The sequence below is a fragment of the Pogoniulus pusillus genome, chromosome 23 (genome assembly GCF_015220805.1).
Source record: "Pogoniulus pusillus isolate bPogPus1 chromosome 23, bPogPus1.pri, whole genome shotgun sequence".
Lineage (NCBI taxonomy): Eukaryota > Metazoa > Chordata > Aves > Piciformes > Lybiidae > Pogoniulus > Pogoniulus pusillus.
In genome coordinates, this window is record NC_087286.1 from 19208199 (window position 1) to 19230674 (window position 22476).

At 36.9% G+C, this 22476-nt stretch overlaps 1 protein-coding gene across 6 annotated transcripts in view; it reads right to left on the reverse strand.

Annotated features, from left to right (window-relative positions):
• The window catches only part of RBM33 (RNA binding motif protein 33), an 81305-nt gene that overhangs the window by 55357 nt on the left and 3472 nt on the right, over positions 1-22476 (reverse strand). For all 6 annotated transcript variants that reach the window (XM_064162818.1, XM_064162819.1, XM_064162817.1 and 3 more), the window contains exons 2-7: positions 18532-18610; positions 15439-15487; positions 13377-13453; positions 11176-11476; positions 9938-10045; positions 3666-3837 (exon numbers count right to left, since the gene is read on the reverse strand). In XM_064162818.1, coding sequence (XP_064018888.1) covers positions 3666-3837; positions 9938-10045; positions 11176-11476; positions 13377-13453; positions 15439-15487; positions 18532-18610 — 786 coding nt within the window. The remainder of the gene's footprint in view (positions 1-3665; positions 3838-9937; positions 10046-11175; positions 11477-13376; positions 13454-15438; positions 15488-18531; positions 18611-22476) is intronic.

The following is a 22476-nucleotide window of genomic DNA, read 5'->3' on the forward strand; positions in this document are numbered from 1 at the left end:
ACCTATCTTTCACCAAGAACACAGAACCAAAGCAATGAGAAAACTACTAAAATTTCTTGTGACTCTAATAGTCAAAGCCACTTAAACCACCATTTTAAACATCTTCATAAGCAATCTCAACTACTCTTTGAAGTTGAAGATTGACAGAAAAGGGCAAGTGCCATGCATTCCCACTGTGGCAGTTGCTCTTACTCGGATAGAGAAACTACCTGAACAAATGAGCTGCAAAGACTCTAAATTTGCATGTCCTGGTATTAAGAGTTATTCAGCACCTGAAGAAAGCAGAGGCTCTTTCACTTTTCAAACAAGTTTAGAATTTTCAGACTGTCTAGGAATACAGAAAATGTGACAGAATCCTAAAAGGTTTGCCATACAGCATCCTATTACATTTCTGCATGTTGGAGGTAAGTTTCGCTACCTCCTTTTCTCCCCTCTGATACTGCAATTCAGTGGCATGAAGCCTGAATTTACAACCACAACAGATGCTTTTATATAACTCTACCTTTGCCCTAACACCTGTCTCAAGACATTGCAGAGCCCAAGACAATCAGGCTTTACCAGGAACATCTAATAGAACACTCAGAAAGGGGCAAGGAATCATATTCCCTCAAGTCTTAATGCAGTACTAAATGTGCACACTATGGATTTCTGAGGAAAAATAAACAAATGCATTCCTGTTCAAAGCCATCATAAGACACAACTAAAGCACCACCATATCTATCCTTGGCTGTCAGGCATGAAAAAAGTTGGTTTAACAGGAAAAACAAAGCTCTAATTTCAAGCCTCTCTCCTGTCCACACCTGCAGCAAATTCAGTTTCTGCACAGGCTTGTTATGCATGAAAGGGCTAACACAGGCTTTTGATGGATCTGCAGGAAAGACAGAGCAGGAACTTCCACATACTTAAGGGAAGAAATGCTGCCATTACACCATAGAGCTATAGCTCCCCTGCCTTTACAGAGAGGATCCACATCCTGCAGGGCATTCTGGGCACACTGCTAGTTGGAAAGTTTTCTTCCCGCCCCCCAAGAATAGGGCAAGCACTGCAATTTTTCTGCTATCATTCATACTACAACCCTGAACTCAGCAAAGTAGCTTGGAAATCAAAGTTCAGTTGTTGCAAGAAGTATCTACCACTGATATTCACTCAAGGTGATAAGAAGCTACTTCAGATTAGATTAAAAGTCACAATGTGAGGAAAGCAATTATTAATGAATGCAGGAAAAGAATTAGGTTTCCTACAAAGCAAGATCATGTCTGAATGTCTCAGCCTCTTGATCACATATCAAAGGTCACTGGACTGCTCTAAACAAAATTACACACTCATGAGAATATATTTTTAAATCAAATTTTTACCAGCACGCACCTACTCTCATCTTGACTGTACAGTTCCTTCACATACAGTTAATGTAGTGAATCAGCAATTATTTTTCTAGTGTCTCCAAGTGTCAAGATTAATTTCACTATTGCTGGTAATAAAATGGTTTCAAATGACATCTTTAATCAGCAAGTAAGAATACACTCCTCCAATAAAGACAAGCTGTCACAAAAGGTCACCAAAATGTGACAGGATGGAAATTACGTTTGTAACTTCAACTGAAATGTTAATTCCTCTTTTAAGTGTTTTCTCAACTATGTTCAGATTTTGAAGTAAGGAGATGTAGCTCTGTAATGAAGTTTCATTTTTAAACCAGCAGCATCTGTAAAAATTTGCTCCATGATCTCAAGAGCAAGCAGCTACTTGTATGCAAGCAAGCAGTTTCACGTGGCCACTGGTTTGGTTTTTCTCATCAAAAAATTAACATGTAAAATCCATAGTAACGAGTAAAATCCACATTAACACGAACCATTTCACAAAATGAAGATTGCAATTTTGCCAAGAATCAGTTTCAGAAAAAGCTATTTACAGATTCACCCAAATTTGCACCACCATTTCCTTACATCTACAAGCCACATCCTGAATCACTTAAAATCACACTTAAAAGCAACTCTAATTCAAGTCACCTTTCCTTTAACAGGTCAAACTCCACTACAGTTTTTTCCTCACTGGCTGGTCTGGTCTTTATATTAGAATTAGTCCACAGATAGATGAAAACACCTGCAACTGTCATTTATCTTGCAATTATGCACATAGGTTGAACTATTCCAGTGCATTCTTGTTCTGAAAACACTGTTTTACATAGTCACCAGCTATGTTTGTATAAATAAGATACTGTCTGCATATGGTATATAGAAATATGGTCTCACAGCTGAAAACACGTTTAGAATGCACTTCAGCTAAAATATCCCTTACCCATATAGACTATGCCTTTAGAGTTCCCTTCAGTCTTACTCTAATCAACATCAAATCCTTATTATTAAAAGAATGCTGAATAATTGCCTGAAACTCCATGCAAGAAGAGCTATGTGCTGACTAAAAATAACAGATAAGAAAGATCTTGATTCAAAACCATCCACTGACACGTCAGTCACAGCATGACATGGCCTACATGAATACCACTGTGTAAGTCTGGTTCAGTCTCTGTGGCTGACTCCTCATGATCGAGTCTAGCTGCAACACTTTTGTTACAGAATTAATACTTACAAAGTAAAGCACAAATTTCTTTCAACCAAATTAAACAATTAGTAGGCTTTGTAACTCTTTAGAACTAGCTTCCTTTGCAAAGCAAGGCTTTTACAGCACAAGAATTTCACCAGGACAAATTCTTGGCAAGCAAAGGATGAGCCCTGGGAATGTAATTCCAAAATGCCTTGGTTGTCCCAAAAGGAAGTGATCTCTGGAGATCATCTAGACCAACCTTCCTGCCAAAGCAGATTGACTTAGGGGAGGCCACACAGGAAAATGTCCAGAAGTGTTCTGAAAGGCTCCAGAGACGGAGACCCAATGTGCTTTTATTTATAGATTAAAAGAGAGCAGCTACAGGAAATTTGCAAATCTACTGCTTCTTTTGAACTAACAGTGGCAAACTCACTAAATTCATGCAGCGGTGCTCCCAGAAACAAACACACTTGTGTTACACTACTCAAATGCAAAGATGATCTCTATCCTTCTAGACACTGCCTAAAGAATCAACGTGATATAAGAGATCCAGATTGTTTCATGTTAGAAAAGATAACCCCAGAAAACAAGTGTTTCCATATATTTCTAACACAGCAGGTTACAATTTGTCTGGGCCAATTCAACAGTAAGAATGCAAAGGTTCACAACACACATGTTCCTGGGGGGGAATACTGCAAACATGCAGGTATTTCATAGCAGAACACAAGTAACAAGATTTGTCTTATCAACTGAAAATCTTCCGAGAGTCGAAGTCCAAAGCAATTCCTCAAAATGTGTTCCGTCACAACACACAGTGAAGCACAGATCAGATAGCTGATGACTGAAAGCAGGAAAGCTTCTAAAGACACCACATGTCTCAATGAACAACCACTATGCTGGTTTTCAAAATGTGATATGCTTAAACATTACGGCCAAGAAGACAGGCACTACCTGCACTACAACAGACGACACATGACTTGAGACAACTTGGTCTTAGGCCAGTCTCAGATAGAAGGCAACTGCTCTAGCTTTCACCATTAAACTATTTTCTAAAAGTTTTGGCAAGACCCTCTCTTACATAGTTTTCTTAAAACTCTTCAAAATAGTCCATTGGTACAAAAGCTCACCTAAGGTCTCTGGAATGTTCCTCCTCTCTCTTGTCACATCTGAGAGCCTAATTATGGTTCCTTCTTTCCGTTCTGTTTTAAAACGCAATCGTCCAGACTCTTCGTCATCATCCTCCTCTTCATCAGATTCTTCTTTTGTTTCTTCTTGAAGTTCCAGAGATTCAATAGCTGCCTGAATAATGAAAAGAGGAAGAGTAAAATGAAAAATCATTCTTGTGATGATGAGCATCAAAAGATAAAGCTTTCTTTACATTTTGTATAAGTTATGCTAGCATTATACATTATTCTCATACATATCTCAGTGAACATTTATGAGCATGGGACTTTTTTGTTACAAGGATATTAATTATACAATTAATTACAAAGTAACATCTATTCATAAAATCTATTTAAGTGAACATGGAAATTTAAGCTAGAACCACCACATTTTCACATAGAGCAACATTTCATTAGTGAATTGACCAAGATGCAAACATAGGATACTACCAGATTCAAGCAATACAAACATTAACCACAAAACAACAAAACCCAGAAAACCTTAGGTCTCAATTTTATTCCTCTAGGAAAAAAAATTGCACTTGTCTTAAGGCCTTTTTCACTCTGTGAGTATTTCCCAGTTTTAATTCAGTAATTGATGAAGGGAGCACAGAACAGGATTAGATAAAATAGAATATACTAAAATTAGAACATACTAAAATATGTATGCTACTCCCTTGTCCTCATTCACCTTCCAGTTCACTGTATAACAGAGAACATTGATATAGATAAAACAACATCCCAAATGAAAACAGATCCCTCTCCTTCAAAATGAAAGAAGGAAAAAGAAAAATCAATTTCATTTTCTTGTGCAGGACAATAAAATGAATGTTCAGGGTGTTACACAAGTTCTATTTGCTTTATAGAGTTGAATATTAGAAGTGTTTTAATAAAGTTCAATTTTTCACAAGTATTTGATACTGGGTACTTGGTTATTCCTTGTGCAAGTCTACTTGCTCACTTTGAGCCAGCGCATGCATTTTAATTCCTTGCAAAGCCTCTAAGCATCAGAACTTTTATGTTGCTTGATGACTGCTAAAAAAAAAAGCGGGAAATATAATATGCAAAAAGTTACTGATGCAGGAAGCTACAGAAAAAAGGCATAACAAATGTGTCAGTGAGGTAGACAGATACTAAGCCACAAACCATGAAGAATTCATAGCAAAAGGATGCAAGTCATTGCAAATTTTGTTATCCAGAAGCCAAACTTCATCCAAAACAAAAAAGAAACATGGAAAGCAAGATCAGAGACAGGATCTGGCAAGATAGTTTCTATTATAAGAAGACAGCGCATCATATGAAATTAAGCTCAAAGCTACTCCAACTTTGGTCTGCTGAATAAATGATCTGTATACTTATTTACTGGGCCTTAATGGGCTACTGATCTCTACTTATTTTCTTTTTATGATCTTCTTATCTCAGAATGTGTTTTATCTCTTCCAGGCAAATATTCAAGCACTACATTTCCTGGTCTCACAAAAATACTTTAGGATACAGCTAACACAACCACCACGGTTTACAAAAAGCTTTAAAGCCTCTATTAAAAAAAAAAGTATTTGCATAACAACTTTATCATATCAGAATGTAGCTAAGAGCAGGCAAAGACATGAAAATATATTGTCTAAAGACTGCAAGAAATCCAAACCTCAAAAGCAAGACTGAATTGAGAACAACTAGTCTGATTAACATATCCAAGTACAACCAAAGCACCTCTGAAGGCAGTTTGGACTCATGGAACAGAGGAGGGATGTCAGCAAGGAAAGAGAGGCTCAAGTAGTGTAATAAAAGCAAGCCAAAACAAGGGAGAAATACAGGGTTCAGGGTTTTACTTTCAAGAGAAAGGACTCCAAAAGGACTAGAAATCTATTACATTTACCATTTTTAAATGTCATAAACCCCATAGTTTTACGGTCTCAATGCTTGTCTTCAAAACTTTCTCTTTGGGATCAAGATTTGAAAATCAGAACTGGAGGGACTGCTTTTTTGAGACATGTACTCCCACTGCACTGAGCATCTTGATTTACTTTAGAACACAAACCCCAGACACGTCCACTCTCAGTCCATGCCCATTAACAGCTCTTTATTCAAAGTCATGTAACCTCATCTGCCAGTGCAAAACTTAGTTGTGAAAGGCTCCATGTATAGCTTAGGCTGCAGAATCAAGACCACAATGGTTAATGCAGTCTGCATTGTCCTGAAAAAAACAGCAATGCTTTTAATTAAATGCTACAGGATATCTGTGGAAATTCTGTTGCCTTTTTGATAATTATGCACTCTGAAAACAAAAAACTGTCTATTATAAAAATAAACAAACATGTAAATAAATCAATGCAAGTTGTAACAGACTACAAGACTACTGTTTTCCTGCAACAACAAAAAGCGTTGCTCAAAACTTTTCTAGCCCAGCACTGTTTTATGCTTAGTCACTGATATCAATTCTGTAGTCTTCTGGGTCTAAATTACTTCAATATAATGCTCATGCCATCTATTAACAAACAACAGCCATACAAGACAAAAAAATCCTAAGAGCTAATGAAAAAACAGGCACCAAGGGCAAGGCAGTGCTCAAGAATGCTGACTGACCCATGTCCAGATCTGATTACATGTAGTTTTGAGAGATTTCCCTTAGTTATGATCAAGATAGAAACATGTGTGATGGTCAACCTTAAGCTCTCTCCACATAGTTCCAGGAAAGGTTACCTGAGCTGTGCAGAAGCATACATCCTTCCCCGGCAACCTGTTCAACAGTTCTAGCATGCAAGATTTCTTTAGATCACCTTCTCCCAACTTCCAGCCTAACAGGACGAGCTGTTTTACCAAAATTACAGTATACAAGTGGATTCTATGATTAAAATTCCAGTACTTACAGGATCCTATTTAGTATTGCTAATTGTGAATCTCTGCATATACATTAACAGCCCTTGAACAGCCACTCGAGGTCATGTGAATGGACTAGTCAGCCAAGGCTTTTTAGCAGCTCTCCTCAAATGGAGGTTCACATTTCCCATTATGGCATCATGCACAAAGCTACCAAAGAGCTCTACTGACCCTTCCTTCCAAAGAAAAATAATGACCTTTCTTGTACCACAAGGTGGGAGTTTTCTGCCATTCTTGTTAAATAATTATGCCATAAGTCCCAGGCACTGACCAAAATTTCCCACACTGGGTTACAATCTGCTCTGGTGAAACAGTTTAATGCTGCTGCACAAAACCACATACCTGCAGGACCGTTAAGAGACGGAGCCCAAGAAAAGCAGGAGAAAACACTACTCAGCATGATAAATACTGATCTTAGCACAGAATCCTCCTAAACACAAGACTGACAAGTGCTCTGGAGAGCTTTCTGTCAGAGTACTAAAAGGCACAAAGCAGGTAAGTTATGAAAAGAGCAAGAAAGATTCCTTCCACATAAAACATTACAGAGCTGAACCAAAGAACTTCTACAATTATCTAGACAAAAAGCAGTGGCAGCTTCTACCAGAGGCTAATGCTAAAACAGCAGCAATTGCTCAATCCTAAGGGATCAAGAAAAAATAGACAGCAGAAAAGAGGATGCTACACCAATTCCAAGGGCACCTCCACTTCAAAGATGAAAAAAATTTTTAAAAGGGGAAATAAAAATCAAGCCTAAGTGTTTCTAAACATATTTAAAACTTGGATGTTTTCCTTTGCACTCTTTTCATCATTTTCCTCCAGGCTGACAGGTAGTGTCTTTAAATTTGAACAAGAGAACTAAAAGGTTAAAACTGGGCTGAACAAAGGTGGAACAATTCAACCGACAGACACATTGGTCTTTTTTTGTACCCCTAGGTCTGCACTGTATCATAAGAAAAGCAGCATGCAGCTTCACTAGTTGTTTATTTTATCAAAGTCCTCATAATTTCTTACCAGGATAACCCAAGACATAGTTTAAATTTATGCAATGAGAAAATCCCTATCAAAGACTTTACAGCAGATTAGCTTTAATATAAAACAAAGATATCACACATTCTAATTTCAGGAGGTTACATTATTATGAACATTCCACAGAAACAATTATTGGTATCATTCCTTTAAAAATATCTAGGACATGGTAATTGATGTAACTGACAAGTTTACCATGCCTATTTGTTGCTGCAGCTTCTGAGTATTGGGGTTTGCCTTCTGTCTTAGGAAGGCAAAAATATTTTATGAAGCAGTGCTACATTTTCAAAGAAAGCTCCACAAAGAGCGTTATTTATTCAAAATCCAAGTTCTAAGCATTGCTTCAAATGAAACATCAAGTGACAAAGCTTGTCTTGAACTGATCTGCCCAAGAACAAACTTTTCTTGCTTCTTTTCTTCCTCACTCATCCCACTTGAGTGCCACTCTTAACAGGTGTCTCATGTCACTTATTCACCAGCTTTCTCTCATTACATTGCAGTTCCCCCAGCAGTCATCTTCCCTTGGTTTACAAAAGTTCTTCATGCAAATAACAAGAGGCTTAATTTGGTGTTAACATGGAAATTGCTTAAGACACAAAATTACCAAACACTTTTCTCTATCAGCTCACTCTCAGTGATTTTGATGCCAAATTGTAATCAAGAAATACTAATACTGTTTATTTGTACCACATCTGTTACAGCCTCACTCTTGTGCTGCTTTTTCTAGAGAAGAATGTTAACAACCATCCTTGGCTGCAAGCAGTGAGTGTTAGGAGACTTAAAAGAGTGCTGTTACACAACACTCAAAGAACAGAACTATTGCAAGCTGGAGACACGCATCTAACCAACCGCACACTCTACTAATCAACTGCACACTTAACACTTGCAGGCCTGGTACTATTTTGGAAACAAGAAAGTTGTGGCGATCCGCAAACCATCAGAATAAAGTCTGAATGTAAATTAACTGAATAAAGAAACAGCCAAAACACTCCTATTTCATGATGAACAAATTCTCTAAAAAGCTTTACTAAAATCAATTACAAACTTGCATTAATGTTGTATTTGGAATGAAGAGAATTTAATTCCAAATTGGAAAAATTTGTATGATTAGTACAGAATTCTCATTAGTCCATACCCTAAAAATGAAGCTGTGCTTTAAAAAAAGAAGTGTGACAGTGAATCTCAGCTATCTGTGAGGTGCAACGCCCTCCTGGCTCCCACAGACTGTAGCTGCAATGGCAAAATCTGCTTTTAAAACACCAGAAGGAAAGTGTACATAATCCAGTGAAGGAATTGAAAGTGTTTCAAGTTCTCTGATTTAATAGCAGATTTAATACTCAGGAAGTAGGAAATTAACTGCATTAAGGTGTAAGAGATGTCATGCTTGCAACAGCAAAGACTGAACAATGCAGGTGGCCCCATTCAATGAATCTCTCTTCACCTACCAAAGAATGTTGCTGTATTACAATAAGTTCAATACAACTGGAATATCCAGCACACCCATTTGTTAGAACTTCACAGAATAATGCTGCTGTGTCTTCAAGGAATTCATTTCCTGATGAGTTAAAGCTCCAAAGAGGGAACATACTCTGACTAGACTTCTCAGCAGGTAATCCATTCAATCCTATTTAATTAAGAACTGGAATAAAAGTAATACTAAAGAAGATTCCTGGTGGGGAAAGGAAAAAATCCCACATCAAAAACTCACTTCAAATTAAGTATGATACCACTGTTCCAAGCTATATAGCTAGTGAACATGTATGTGACAGCTTTCTTCTTGCAAATGAAGGAACTCATTCCTTTTCCTAATAAAAAAATTAAGATAAAATGCCACAGAAATTTCACTCCCAACACAAATATTCTAAAACAACAATCTGACCTTTGCCTTTCTAACACACATAACCTTCCATGCTCATAAACCTCCTCGAAGTGAGAAGCCCGAGAATTGTATTTACACTCCCAATAGCAGCAAAATACCCATTCTGGATAGTGAGGCACACCATAGCTATTAGAGATATAACAGATGGTTAAATGCAGTATTAACATCATTCTCCCACCCAAAAGGGACCCTTAAGTTTATAATGTTGAAGTGAGGATTAAATACAGGCATTTTGAATTCTCTTCCATGATTTTTCTCTCAAGAGGGAGAGGAAGTCAGATGTATCTGACAATATAGATGCTATCACAATTCATCTTATTCAAAGAGTAAAGTCCCCAATAATTCAACAAGTGCAAAGTGGCACCCAGTTCTTTCCCAGTAATAGTGACAACTCCACAAATCTGAATTCTGAGACAAATAGTTATTTTAAGTTTCCATTAAATTCGTAACATACCTCTTCTGATTCATTTGTGATTGCCTGGGATTCTTCCAGCTCCTCATCAGCTGTATATTCTTGTTCTTCCATTCCTTGCTCATTGTATGATTGCATGTAATCTTCATCCTAAAGCAGCAACAATTGAAGATGAACACACACACATCAACTTTACAGAATGGCAAACTCATTAACAGAAGGGGTCTGTATGCTTTGTTAACTCTTTCCAGAGCTGGAATACCAGTATTGAGTACACCATTCCAACTATCACTCATGAAGTGACGTATCATATAAGGTACAATGAGCAGGGCTTTCAACTAGACAATAATTTCAGTATTATCAAAAACATAAGCAAAACAATTTTAATCCAGATCCACAGTAATGTCATCATAAAGATCTACTTATTGTTTGCCCCATCTACATCTCTACAACAATGTACTTTGATGACAAACTCATGAAGTAAACACTGAAGTACTTTCTTACCAAAGGAAGCATCTACAGCACATGTGCATTAACATCAGCTCTTACCCCATCAAAATTATAAATGCTTGTAAACAAGTTTCAAGTGCTTACATACGAAGGGGTTCAATTCTGAACAATTATGAATGTAAGATGAGAGCAAAGGGGTTTATGTTTGCTTTTTTTTTTTAAACACATCCCACTGACCACATACAGCTTTAATTAAGATTAAATCACCTCACTAACAACTAAAGCCAATGCATGTTCCCTAATATACTGCTTAAATTATATTGAATTATGCAGGTGACATTTTCTGAACTAACATCCAATCTCTTTATTCAGGTTTAGACAGTTCTCAGTTACAAAAAGGATGAACGAGCAGGACATCAATCACTTTGGGATATTAGCACCTTAAAGATGTCTTTAGCAGGTCAATAATCTTTTCACCTTCGAAGGACTTTATCAGATCTTGTCTAAAGCCTGGATAAAAGCTTTTGCATTAAGTACTTCTAACAATTGGCAGTGTATCTCCACCACACAAAGCTGTTTTCTTCCTTAAGGATACAATCCTCAAGGTCATGATTCTCAACTGCCTTCCAGCATGACAAAGGAGCATTACCTACCGCCAAACAAGCTGTCAACACAAACTTTGTCACAGCCTAGATAAAGAAACTGGCAGACAGTGATAATAGGTCTAATTTCCCTTCCTCCCTAGGGAGGTAAACAGATTTCAAATCAGTCTAAAACCCTATGCACATGAAGCAATGTTATCTTTGAAGATACAACAGAAAGAAACTCACTGGAAATTCATCTAGGGGTTCATTGATTTCAAGGTCTAGCACTTCATCTTCTTCTCCTGGCTCTTCCCCATATTCTATTTGGTCTTCTGTCAGTTCTGGATCATTGCCTTCATAATGTCCTTCCTCTGCATACTCTGACGCATAGACTTCAGGTGCTTCAGATTTGTCATAACCGATTTCATCTTCCCCTTGGTCATATTCAGACTCATGTTCTATTGATGGATCATTGATGGACTCAGAGAGCTCATATGATGTAAGCATGCCAGATGTAGCACTGAGGCTAACTGTGACACCTTGAGAACTGTGGTATAGGAAGGGAAAAAATGCAGAAGTTGAAGCATAAGAGCCAACTGTTCACAAAGGTTCGGCAAAACAAAGCCAATAAATATAAATTCTCTAAGTTAGTGGAAAAATTCTACCTCATACACTATTTGACTTTGTGCTATCTTGTCATAATGCATACTGTACTGCAGCTTATCACCAGCTGCAGGCTATTTGACCAGGGGAATCAAACCAACCAGACGGTTTAGCAGGTCAAACTGGCAGAAGTCCTGCTTGGTAACCAAAGCAGGCTGGATTCAATTTTAATTCCAAAACTAACAAAAAAACCCACAAAATTATTTTAAGTGCATCCATTTTCCCAATATTTCAGAATATGCTACTGAAGTATTTTTTATTAAATGTATTAATAATGTTATTATTAAATTTATTAATGTTATTTAATTCAAATGTATCTTTTTGTAGCAGACTGAATGTTCTACTTAATGTAAGCTATACAGTCATTTAACTGCCTAAGAGATATTCTCATTCAGTAACAGCACTAGCAGAGATTGGAAAAAAACCACAACAATGAATACAAAAGCTGGCAAGTTTATCATCTTGAAGAAAAGAAAAGCACCAAATTTATTATTTAAAATTGCTAGTGCCATCACCACATAAAAGAGCAACTAACCAACCACAGATTAAAGTGGGAAGGAAAAGCTCTTATTGATTTGATGACTCCATGTACAAGTAAAAGGAGTATTTTTTTAGACTCCTATTACTCATTATCCTCCTAAGTTTGGAGAAGTAAGATCCAAGCAGCTTTGAGCTATTTCCATCTCTAAGACAGAGAAGATTTAACACAAAATTAAGACATTATGCAGGATTATCATCCTTCCAACTACAGAGGCATGAGTTTGAATGGAAATAGAGAAGGAAAATGAGTGGAGCAAGGCTCTCACTGGCAGTAAAATTACAAAAATCAAGAGACTTTTCTACAGACATCTGCTTCCACTGAGCAATATTATCACACCTCTGACATTTTTTCATCACTCCTACAGACACATAACCATCTCAGTGGTCCAGGTTCCCAAAGAGCAAATACAGAAAAGAAAAAGCCAAGACAGTAACTGGGATTTCCCAGTTTGAAGGGAACAATCCAACCCTCACTCTTGCGCAGAGGGAAACAGCAGCCAATTGAGAGACTGATGGCCTGAGGTGTTTTACCACAGCCACATCAATCCAACAGAGAGAGAGGACTCCTTACCCTTGTTCCAGCCAAGGACAGAAAAGAGATGTTTTATTTATTTATATATATGCATATACACACACACACATTCATAGCCCTTCAGATGACATGCTTGCACAGCATGCTACAAAAAGACAGCAAAACATACAGGCCATTAAAAGCAGCAGTAGTCATACTGCATCAGAAGCATCTGCTGTGTAATCACACACAACTATTTAAACTACAAATCAAGTCTTAAAAATCAAGCTGCCCTCCAGATTCTCAGGAGGTAAGACAGCTTTTAAAAAGAAAGCTTTTAAAAAGAGAAGTAAGCCTACAACGATATGACGATTGGAATAGATCTTAGAGGTCTTTTCCAACTGCAACAATTCTGATTTTATGGATAGCAAGAAGGCATAAAACAAGAACTTTGCAAGTTTTTACAAATAATTCCAAACATACAGGAGATGACAGCGCTTCTTTATCAGCTTTTTTAATACATTTGAGTTACATTTATTAAATTCAAATAAACCAAAAAATCATTTTATTGAACACATTAAATACACATGATTAAGTAGCTGCTTAGGTGAAAAGCAAAACTGTTTTAAGTATATAGCAATAGCTTTAGTTTGGTAGTTACTGGCTATCAGTAAGTAGTAGTCATTACTAGTTTTGAGCTACCCAAAACAAGATTTAGGAATAAAAAAGATACCGAAAATCTTGTTCCTCTTCATTGTCACTCTGCAGAAGATCATCATTCAGCTCTTCATCTGACAAGTCAGATTGATTCTAGGTTTTAAGAAAAGTCAATCATGAATGTGAGAGAATAGAAACTTGTAACTATCTAGATACTGTACTACTGAAACTTCTGAACTCTGAACGTCTTTATGAAGAATGTGTTACAGACTTCTTAAGACCCTATCTTCAATTACCTAATGCAGTAAGAAAATATAAGCTACACAAGACAAATCTCAACAGTCATATGGCAATTTGACAGACTTATAGCAAGGCAATTTACACAACTCAAATTTGACCAGCAATCAACACTTCTTACTGATGCATTCCCAAAGATAGCCAAAGATAACAATATCAGAAAAAAAAGAAAGGTTAGCTTTAGTACACTGCTTTGTAACCTCGATGCATTCACAAGCTAAGAAATTCCACTATGTTGCTGTAGTTTCTATAGGGCTGGCATAGGAGACTGGAGGAAAGGATAGAAAGTTTTTAAGTGAAGAAAAAAAAGAAGAAAGAAATTACAGTGCCTTTTCTGAACTCTTTCTAATTTGACTGTCATACTTTCAGTTGTTTCACTTATATATTAATTTAAGAGTAATTACCCACTAGGAAGAGACAGCTGCAAATTTGCTCAGCAACATTTCCATCCCCTAAAGTAATAGTGGCAGAAAGGTTACACAAGGGCAGATTTATCTAAGAGAACTGGGATGAGATTAAGCAGAAGCAAGTTTAGCCTCAGTAGCTCAGGGAAAGCTTTTTGAGAAATTTATTATTAATGCACTATACACATCCATACCCACACATACTACTCAGAGCCCTGTAACAAGATCAGAAGAAGCACAAGAACACATCATACACTAGAGAAATGCAGTATTGGTTAGTGGTCACACAGGTAATTTTTTAAAGATAACTAAGTAGCTTTATCAACTCACACTTCAACTACAAAGATGTATACAGCATTAACTATTTACAGTTTTGGTAACTGCATAACACACATCTGCAATCTCTGTTCTTCCAGAATTTTATTTTTGAAACAGTACAAGAGACACAGGAACTTCCTATATTCAACAGAGATTACTTACAGAAAAATTTCACTGAGTTAACTTCCAATATTTAAGGAGTTATTAAGAACAACTGAAATTCCACCTTTACTACATCTGGGTTTCTTAATAAACCTATTTATCTCCAACAAAAACTTTTAAGAATTATTTTCTAAATTAAACCATCTAGCAGACAAAGTGGAGAAAGAGGTGAACAGTTAGGTTTGATTTCTTAAACAGAATCTGTCTTCCTTACCAGGGAACTGGCAAATGCAAACATACATTTAGTTGTTTTCATCAATTTTGGAAATAGGTATGAAAGTAAGGAGTCTATAGCAGACAGAGGGAGTCATTTATGTTCTCAGTAACAGCTGCTCTCAGACCCTTTTTGTCACTGTGGAAGGGAAAATCTCCTGCCCACTTGTCAGATGAAGTAGTAAGTGCATTGCAATGGAGTATATCTTTAACAGACACCTCTGCTTGTTTGTTTTTTTGTTTGATTTTTTTTTTGTGTTGGTCTATTTACTTACTTTATGGTAAACACTGTGTTTTGATGAATAACTTTTAACAGTCATGAAACTGGCAGTTGAAATGAATTCTTCAGAATGCTCATAAGCCCCCAGGAAGCGTAACTGCAAGCAAGGGTTGTGGCTATGTATTTTTAATTAAGTCAACATAACCTACAGAAAAACTGATTTTGAGCCCCAACTCCTTTTTGAACTCATGTGTTCGGAGAAAAACTACAATCTCAGAAGGATTTTTTTTTTTATATAGCTAACATTTGTATTTTTAAAAGCAAACTTGGAGGAACTTCACAAAAGGAAACTCTGTGTGCAGAGTGCTCTAGCAACAGGGCAGACCTCAGGTACATGTGGCAGTCAGGCTTCAAGGAGGTCACTGTGCAATACATAAAATGCCATACCAAATGACTGAAGTGGGCAAGTTGAACAACATTCAATTTAATAGCTGTAACAAGTCACTTTAATACACATCGCTTACCTTTTTCCCAGTTAACAAATCCTCTCCAAGCAAGTCATCATCAAGTTCACTGGAAAACATTTAACAAATTTAAGAAGCTGAACCTTAGAAAGCAGAAACCAATATTATATAGGCTATACACCTTAAAAAAACTGATGAGTTTTGGTTCTGAGATGGATACAACCCTTTCAGAGTTGGTTACTACACAAATGATGGAGAGGGGAATTAAAAAATCTTTAGGAGCAGAAGAGAACAGATGATATTCCAAACCAGCCATAATAGCATGCCATCGTCAGTACACCGTATTTGTCTATAGTTACTGATCTCAAACAGTTCCAGGAACGAATGAACATTAACAAATGCTAATTGCTTTGCACTCAGTGAGACATTAAGCAAAAACTGGGACTTAAGACACATCATACATTCCAAAGAGCAAACTGATTAGAATTCAAGCTTTTTTTTTCCAGAGATAGAAAATGGTTTCAGAAGAATTTAGAGCCAAAAGGGAAGTAGGGAAAAGCCACTGATCTTTCAGTTGCTGGTAATCTGACAAATGCACAAAAAGGTTTGAAAACATTTCCCAGCACCACGGTTCACCACTGACAGCTTTTAATAAAACTGTACCAGAGAAATTCCAAAAGATGGCAAGAGCATGCATTCAAAGACAACAAACAGGTTCAGGTAGCAAGAAATTCAGATCAAAAAGGAAAAGAAAGCAAAGGACTGATTAGTTATCTAAACTGAGCTATTCATTATAGTCTATAATGCATACTGCTAAAAAAAAAAAAATCCTCAACATGATTCTTTGAAAAAATGTTAAACATTTGGTCAATAACTGCACATGTATCCTGGATTTTTTTAACACTTTTTCTTACACTAAAAAAATAAATTAGCATCAGCACAAAAATCAAGCTCATAATAGAAACAAAAGCGCTTCACAAAACACTTTTAAGAACCTACTAAAATACTCTATGTCATTCAACATTTTCATTGATAAATTTAAAGAAAAAACATCATTTGTTTATTCAAAGAGTTAGCGAAGAGAAGTGCCTGCACAGTAAAGACCTATTTCAAGCTTCTATGACAATAGCCTAATTTGAAGTTACCAAAAAGAGGGACCAGAATAACAAGCTCTGACCATTAAGTAAATAAAAAGAAACAAAACACTCTACTAGATACTAACCTTCAGCAAGATGAAAAAACAAAAAAGTTGCATCTGATACAAAACTATGTAAAATAAACTGAAATAAATGTATACATCTGTGATAGATACAAAGTTAACTTGTCCTTACTATCATCAAGTCACAGACATCTTTCAAAAGTCACAATTCTAGGAAATTAAGGGCTCAGAATCTTAGAGTTCACCACTCTCACAATAAACAGACCCATTTCCTCCCCTTCCTGAACTCCCAATACTCAACATTCCCCTTACTCAAATGATGAAAATAATAATACAGACATACAACAAAAGTGGAAAGTTTTCTGCCAGTGTAGAGAAATGAATAATCTCAGAGAAGGGTCAGAACAAGCTAATTCCAGCAAAAGTCAGTTACTAAATCAGCCCTGTCATCTCATAGGATAGTACCAGAGCTGCATGTTTTTCCCAGACCTGAGCTTTGAGCAGTTTAGAGAAATAAATGATTAGCCTGTGATAAAGATATCAGACCTCCAATTTCATAAGCATGCCTCATTAAACATGAGCAGTAGCAAGGACACAAGTGTTTCAGGAAAAGAATTTGTACAAAATGTAATGGGAAAAATGATCCAACAATGTTATGTTTCTACTCCAAATATTAGGAGCTTTCCAACTCTCAATTATCACCCTCCAGTATTTGAGGAGCAGAAATACAACAATTCAAAATCATTTAAATGACATGGGGATGGAACTCAACAGTTAAGGAGTAACACAGTAAGCATTGATGGTTGATCAAGATGTAGAAAGAATAGCAGAATCCTTTCACCCTCCTCCACAGAAAATTATTTAAGTTGCAAAACAAAGCATAAAGGATTAGGAAAAACAAACAAACTTCTGTATTTCTGAATACCTGTGACCAAGCCCAAACAAGTTAATTGTGCTCTCAAACCAGATCAGTTCTTTAACACACTTCATCATCCAACCCACAAAGAGCTGTGCTGGTGTGAGAGAGAAGTGAGACTCCTTCACCACCATAAAACACAACACTCCGTACACTGAAGCTATTGTCTGAATTCCGTATTCGCTCTTATTCACATCCCAGAGCAATGATCTATGCACTTAAACTAGCAGAACAGCATGGAAGAGGAAACTAATTCCTCTGGAATGATGACAGAAGTACAGTAACTGATTCACTCCAAAGGCTCAGCTCAGTGGAAACTACTTAGGGTAGAATTTGTTTACTACGATAACTTGAATGATTACTAGAAAAGACAAAACAATATTTGGTATGTTTTTCTCCCCACCTTTTTACAGAGAAAACCACTGGCAAAATCTGAACAAGTCTCTCTGTTACTAGAAAAGGAATAATTAAAAACACACACCAAAAAAACATGTCTCCCAAAACAGACAAGCCTAGCCAACAGTTTGATTCAAGTCTTTCCCAGGTAGGGTGCCTTGGTGTAAAAGAACATGTTCTTAATTCTCCTCCAAGATAACCAACTTCATACTTATTTCTACATCTTTCCAACAGCCATATTTTTTCAAGAGAAGCCCAAACAGAAACTCCATTGCTCTCCTCCAATGTAAAATTGAAGTACAAGTTTGAGGATAAGATTTATTTTTAAACTGTGCTTAAGTTAAGCCAAATTCAAGTACTAACAAAATCTAACTACATAAACCATTAAGATTTACTAAATACTTCAAAGGAAAATCAATACATTAACTGCAATGTTAATTACATACCACAAATACTTTATATTTATCCAATTTTAAATGGTATCTCCTCACAGCACACTCTATATTCCTCAAGGCAAGCACACTTGGCACAATCCAGCATCAGCTGACATATGGGTAACAACCAACATCTTCATTAGTATCTGAATGCGCACAAGTCTAACTGTTGGAATACAAAGTGCCAGTGCAGGAAAACAGAGCAATGTAATTCAGCATGAAACTGAACGTGAAAACATTCTACCTACCTGTCCCAGTCGTCATCTCCAGCTCTTCTTCTCCAAGACCTTTCTGCTCCAGGCTTGTCGAACTGATCAAAGTCATCATCTGTAAAGAAAGGGACTATGTTAAATAATTCTTACCAAAATGAAAGATATTTATGAAGCAAGCACCTACTTGGGATTTTTAGGGGTTGATGTTGTTTTCCAGAAGACACAAAAATATCTTTTATACTTTCTATGTTAACATGAGGAAAATAGATACATATATTCGGTAATAAAATTCCATACTGTGCTATAAAGTTTTCTATATTCTCATAATTAAGGTGAGAATGACTCAAGGAAAATAGAAGGAGCATGAGATGTAAGTCAGTGAAATATACTGCTAACAAAGGTCACTCAAGAAACAACTCATGGACCCAGGAAGAAAGAAGTCCATGTGAAAGCAGGTTTGTTGGCAGCACTTGTAACTGTATGGGGCACCAACACTGGAACAGTCAATTTGTGAAGACACTCATGGAAGGCGTCCACGCTGGAGCAGTCTGTGAAGAACTACAGACCAAGGGAAGGACTTAAGTTGGATAGGTTTGTAGAGAACTGTCTCCCATGTGAGGACTCTACCACTTGAGAAAGAAGGAGTGGCAAAGACAGTGTGCGATAAACTGACTGCAACCCTCATTCCCTCTTCCCCTGTGCTACTGGTGGGAAGAAGGTAGATTGAGAATAATATTAAGCCCAGGAGGAAGGAAAAAGTGGAGGGAAGGTGTTTTAAGATTTGGATTTATTTCTCATTATCCTACTCTGATTTGATTGCAGTAAATTTATTTACCCACCACAGAGGGAATCCACAAACACAAGTTTTTTCTACCATTGTAGAAGTTGGAAGAGGTTTTGTATTTCTTCCAGCAGTACTCTGCTGCCTAGAGGCAGCTGTACAAAGCAATTGTTGGCCAGATATGCAACCTAATAGTTACAGCTCCTCATTTCAATTGAAGCCTCTAACAGCACAGCTCACCAAGACCTGTGCGCATTATCTGCGTAGCAATTGAAGGATCCTGGTAGGTGATTACTAAACACACTAAGCTCCCTAATAACTTCCACTAGAAGGAAAAAAACAAACCAGACCTATCAAATACCAAAATGCATTAACTGAATAAGGAAACAGGAAAGGCCAATTCCAGAGGAAAACAGAAGAAATAATCCATCACTTGGCTCTTCCAACTGCAGCCCTAGGAAAACTACAATTTTCAAAGTGACCAAGAAGTTGCAGGATGCTGCAGAGACTAATGCTGGCCATTTTGTTAAACCAGCCTGGCCAGCTGTGGACCAGAATAAGCACAAAGACAGCCAAATACACTGGGCTCTCCATGTTAAAAGGCTCCTGTTTTCTTTATATTTAGCCTGGTGTAGCATCAGCAGCCGTAAACTGCCCAAAACTGTTATCTTTTTCTCCTGCTTAATAAGAACTGATCATCCACACTAGAAAAACCACAAAATATGAGCCTTATTTTCTCTTTGGCTATGCTGACAATAGTTTCAAAGTCTGTAAACATCCTTTCAACAAAGCATTCACTAATCATTTTTTTCCACGTAAAATGGAAGTCCTAAGCTACACAGCCAAGTCTCACAAGCGTAGGAGGTGAATCAGCAGAAACACTGCAGAGCTCTTATTGTCTTCAAATGGTACCAACATAGCCTAAAAAGGTAGCCTACATAGCAACTGTTGCTAAGATGAAGTATTTTACTGCAATGAGATGCCCAAGATTTCTAGACTAGGAAAAACATATGATGACTCCACTGCTTGACTTTCTAGATATACACCTGCACGCAGTCTGGAACTCTAACCACCTGCTGCCTCATAAACCTTAACGGTTCAAAATCTTGTGTTTTGATGGCTTCAATATTATACTATCACAAACATAAAACATACTACTAGTTTTAGGCACTGAAAAAGCATCAAAGACTCTTCTTTATCCAAACCAATATGGAGATTCCATAAAGACCCAACAGTTTACTAGGTTAAAAAAAGGTATTACGCACTGTTTAACCAACAGGTCTTTTCATAAAGTAACCAAGCTTTTCTGCTCTTAAGCAGAACAGCCAAGGGACCTATTAAAAAATAAATACAACACTGAAACAAGTCCATATTTATCTCATTCTGTGGTACATTTAATGTATTCAACAACTTGACAGCATTTCAAGCACAAGTCTTCAGATTAAAAACATTTTTAATCCATATTTTATTGCAAAAGGTTACACAGCACACAGGTGTTGTCAAGTCTTGATTTTTCAGAAGCAGAGTATACAATTTAAAAACAGAGGTACGTTTCTGCCTGATAGTGAACTGAATTTCAGTATCTCTTGCTGTGTGATAAAGAACAGGTTTTATGAGGAACGGCTCTGTCTAAAACACTGAGTAGTCACAGAATGGTACTATTAGCTCCAGCTAAATAAAAGCTTCTGTAACAAACAGGCAACAGTATCCAGCAGTAAAAACACGAGGTCCATTGGAACTCCTGAGCCCCAGCCTGTGGTGTAAATCTAGCAAGTTATGAATACAGCCTCACTTACTGCAGACAATCAAGCTCTCTATCCCATCATAAAAACCACATTCACTGCCACCACCACATTATGTACAAGAACACACGCGCACAGGTACACAGCACTCAAACACATACAGTAATCTGCATCCGTTCAGGAAGACACATCAGGTAGTCTTTATATTGGTAAACAATTACTCATAGAAGCCTTAACTATTCGGTGACTAAGTAACAATTGCATAATATGTTTCTCAACTAGTATATTTCATGCTTTCTTTCCAAATTACTACTATAAGACAGAGTTTAGCTTCCTCAAAGAAATACATTTTAAAAATAATTTCTCATGATTTAAGGTCTTCTTTCATTTCTGAAAACCACCATTTTTTTAAATGAGCTTGCCAAGACGCAAAGCAAGAACAGAAGTAATTATGATATGCTGCCTGGAACAAAAGTGCTCTAACCATTGCCCACGAGAAATAATACTTTAAAAAAAAAAAAAAGTGCATCTACACCCAAAACCACTAAGATACAAGAAAACACTTCCAAAGACTGCTTGGCTTTGAAAATGTATTTGCTTTGGAAAAAAAAAAACATTTTCAAGTGTCATAGACCTTGCCACACAACGGCTTAAAAGTGAATGAAGGCCAAGAATCTAAACAAAATCCACATTAACTCAGCTCCCAAATGATCAGAAACTGCAACTCTTCAGAAACTCTCCAGCATCTTTCCGAGACACTAAAATTAATATTTAAAACTCAGGCTACAGTACAGCAGAGTATGGCTGATAAAGGACCAGTCACATTGCTTACTTGGATGGTTTTCAGTCAAGCTGTTGATAAACACCATCTTAAGTTATTCTAGACAAGAAGTTCTATGTGACTTAACACTTGAAGATTAGTATATGATAAGTTTGGCATCTGTAAAAATAAGTGACACTTTAAGGCCATGTTTAATTTAGGTGACCTGAAATTAGAGAACATTCAGAACAATGTGACTTTCAGTGAAAATTTGTCAAAGCACAAAGAGATTAATAAATGCTGTGTTTTAAAGCAAAATCTGCCTGCCACAAGCTCATTCAAGTAGCAATGATTTTTGGCACAATAGCCCATGATCATGTATTTGTATTTCAGAAATTGTACACTGCATAGGCCTCTGACACTTCAAGGAGTTTTAATGTGTGCATATTCCAATCTAACTCCACATTAGCAACTACTTGCATCAGCCTACCCAATAAAGCAGGATGCTATACCCACAAAGACAAAATATTGCCAGCACTCCACCTATTTTCATCTAGGTACAAATGCAGAATCCATTTCCAGTCCCTGCATGCTGCTGCTGAACAGCCTGAAGCACAACAAATTCAATTTGAATTTGTCACACTGGAGAATTTTTACTACACCTTTGAATTGGATAGTGACCCATGACACAGGTGTTT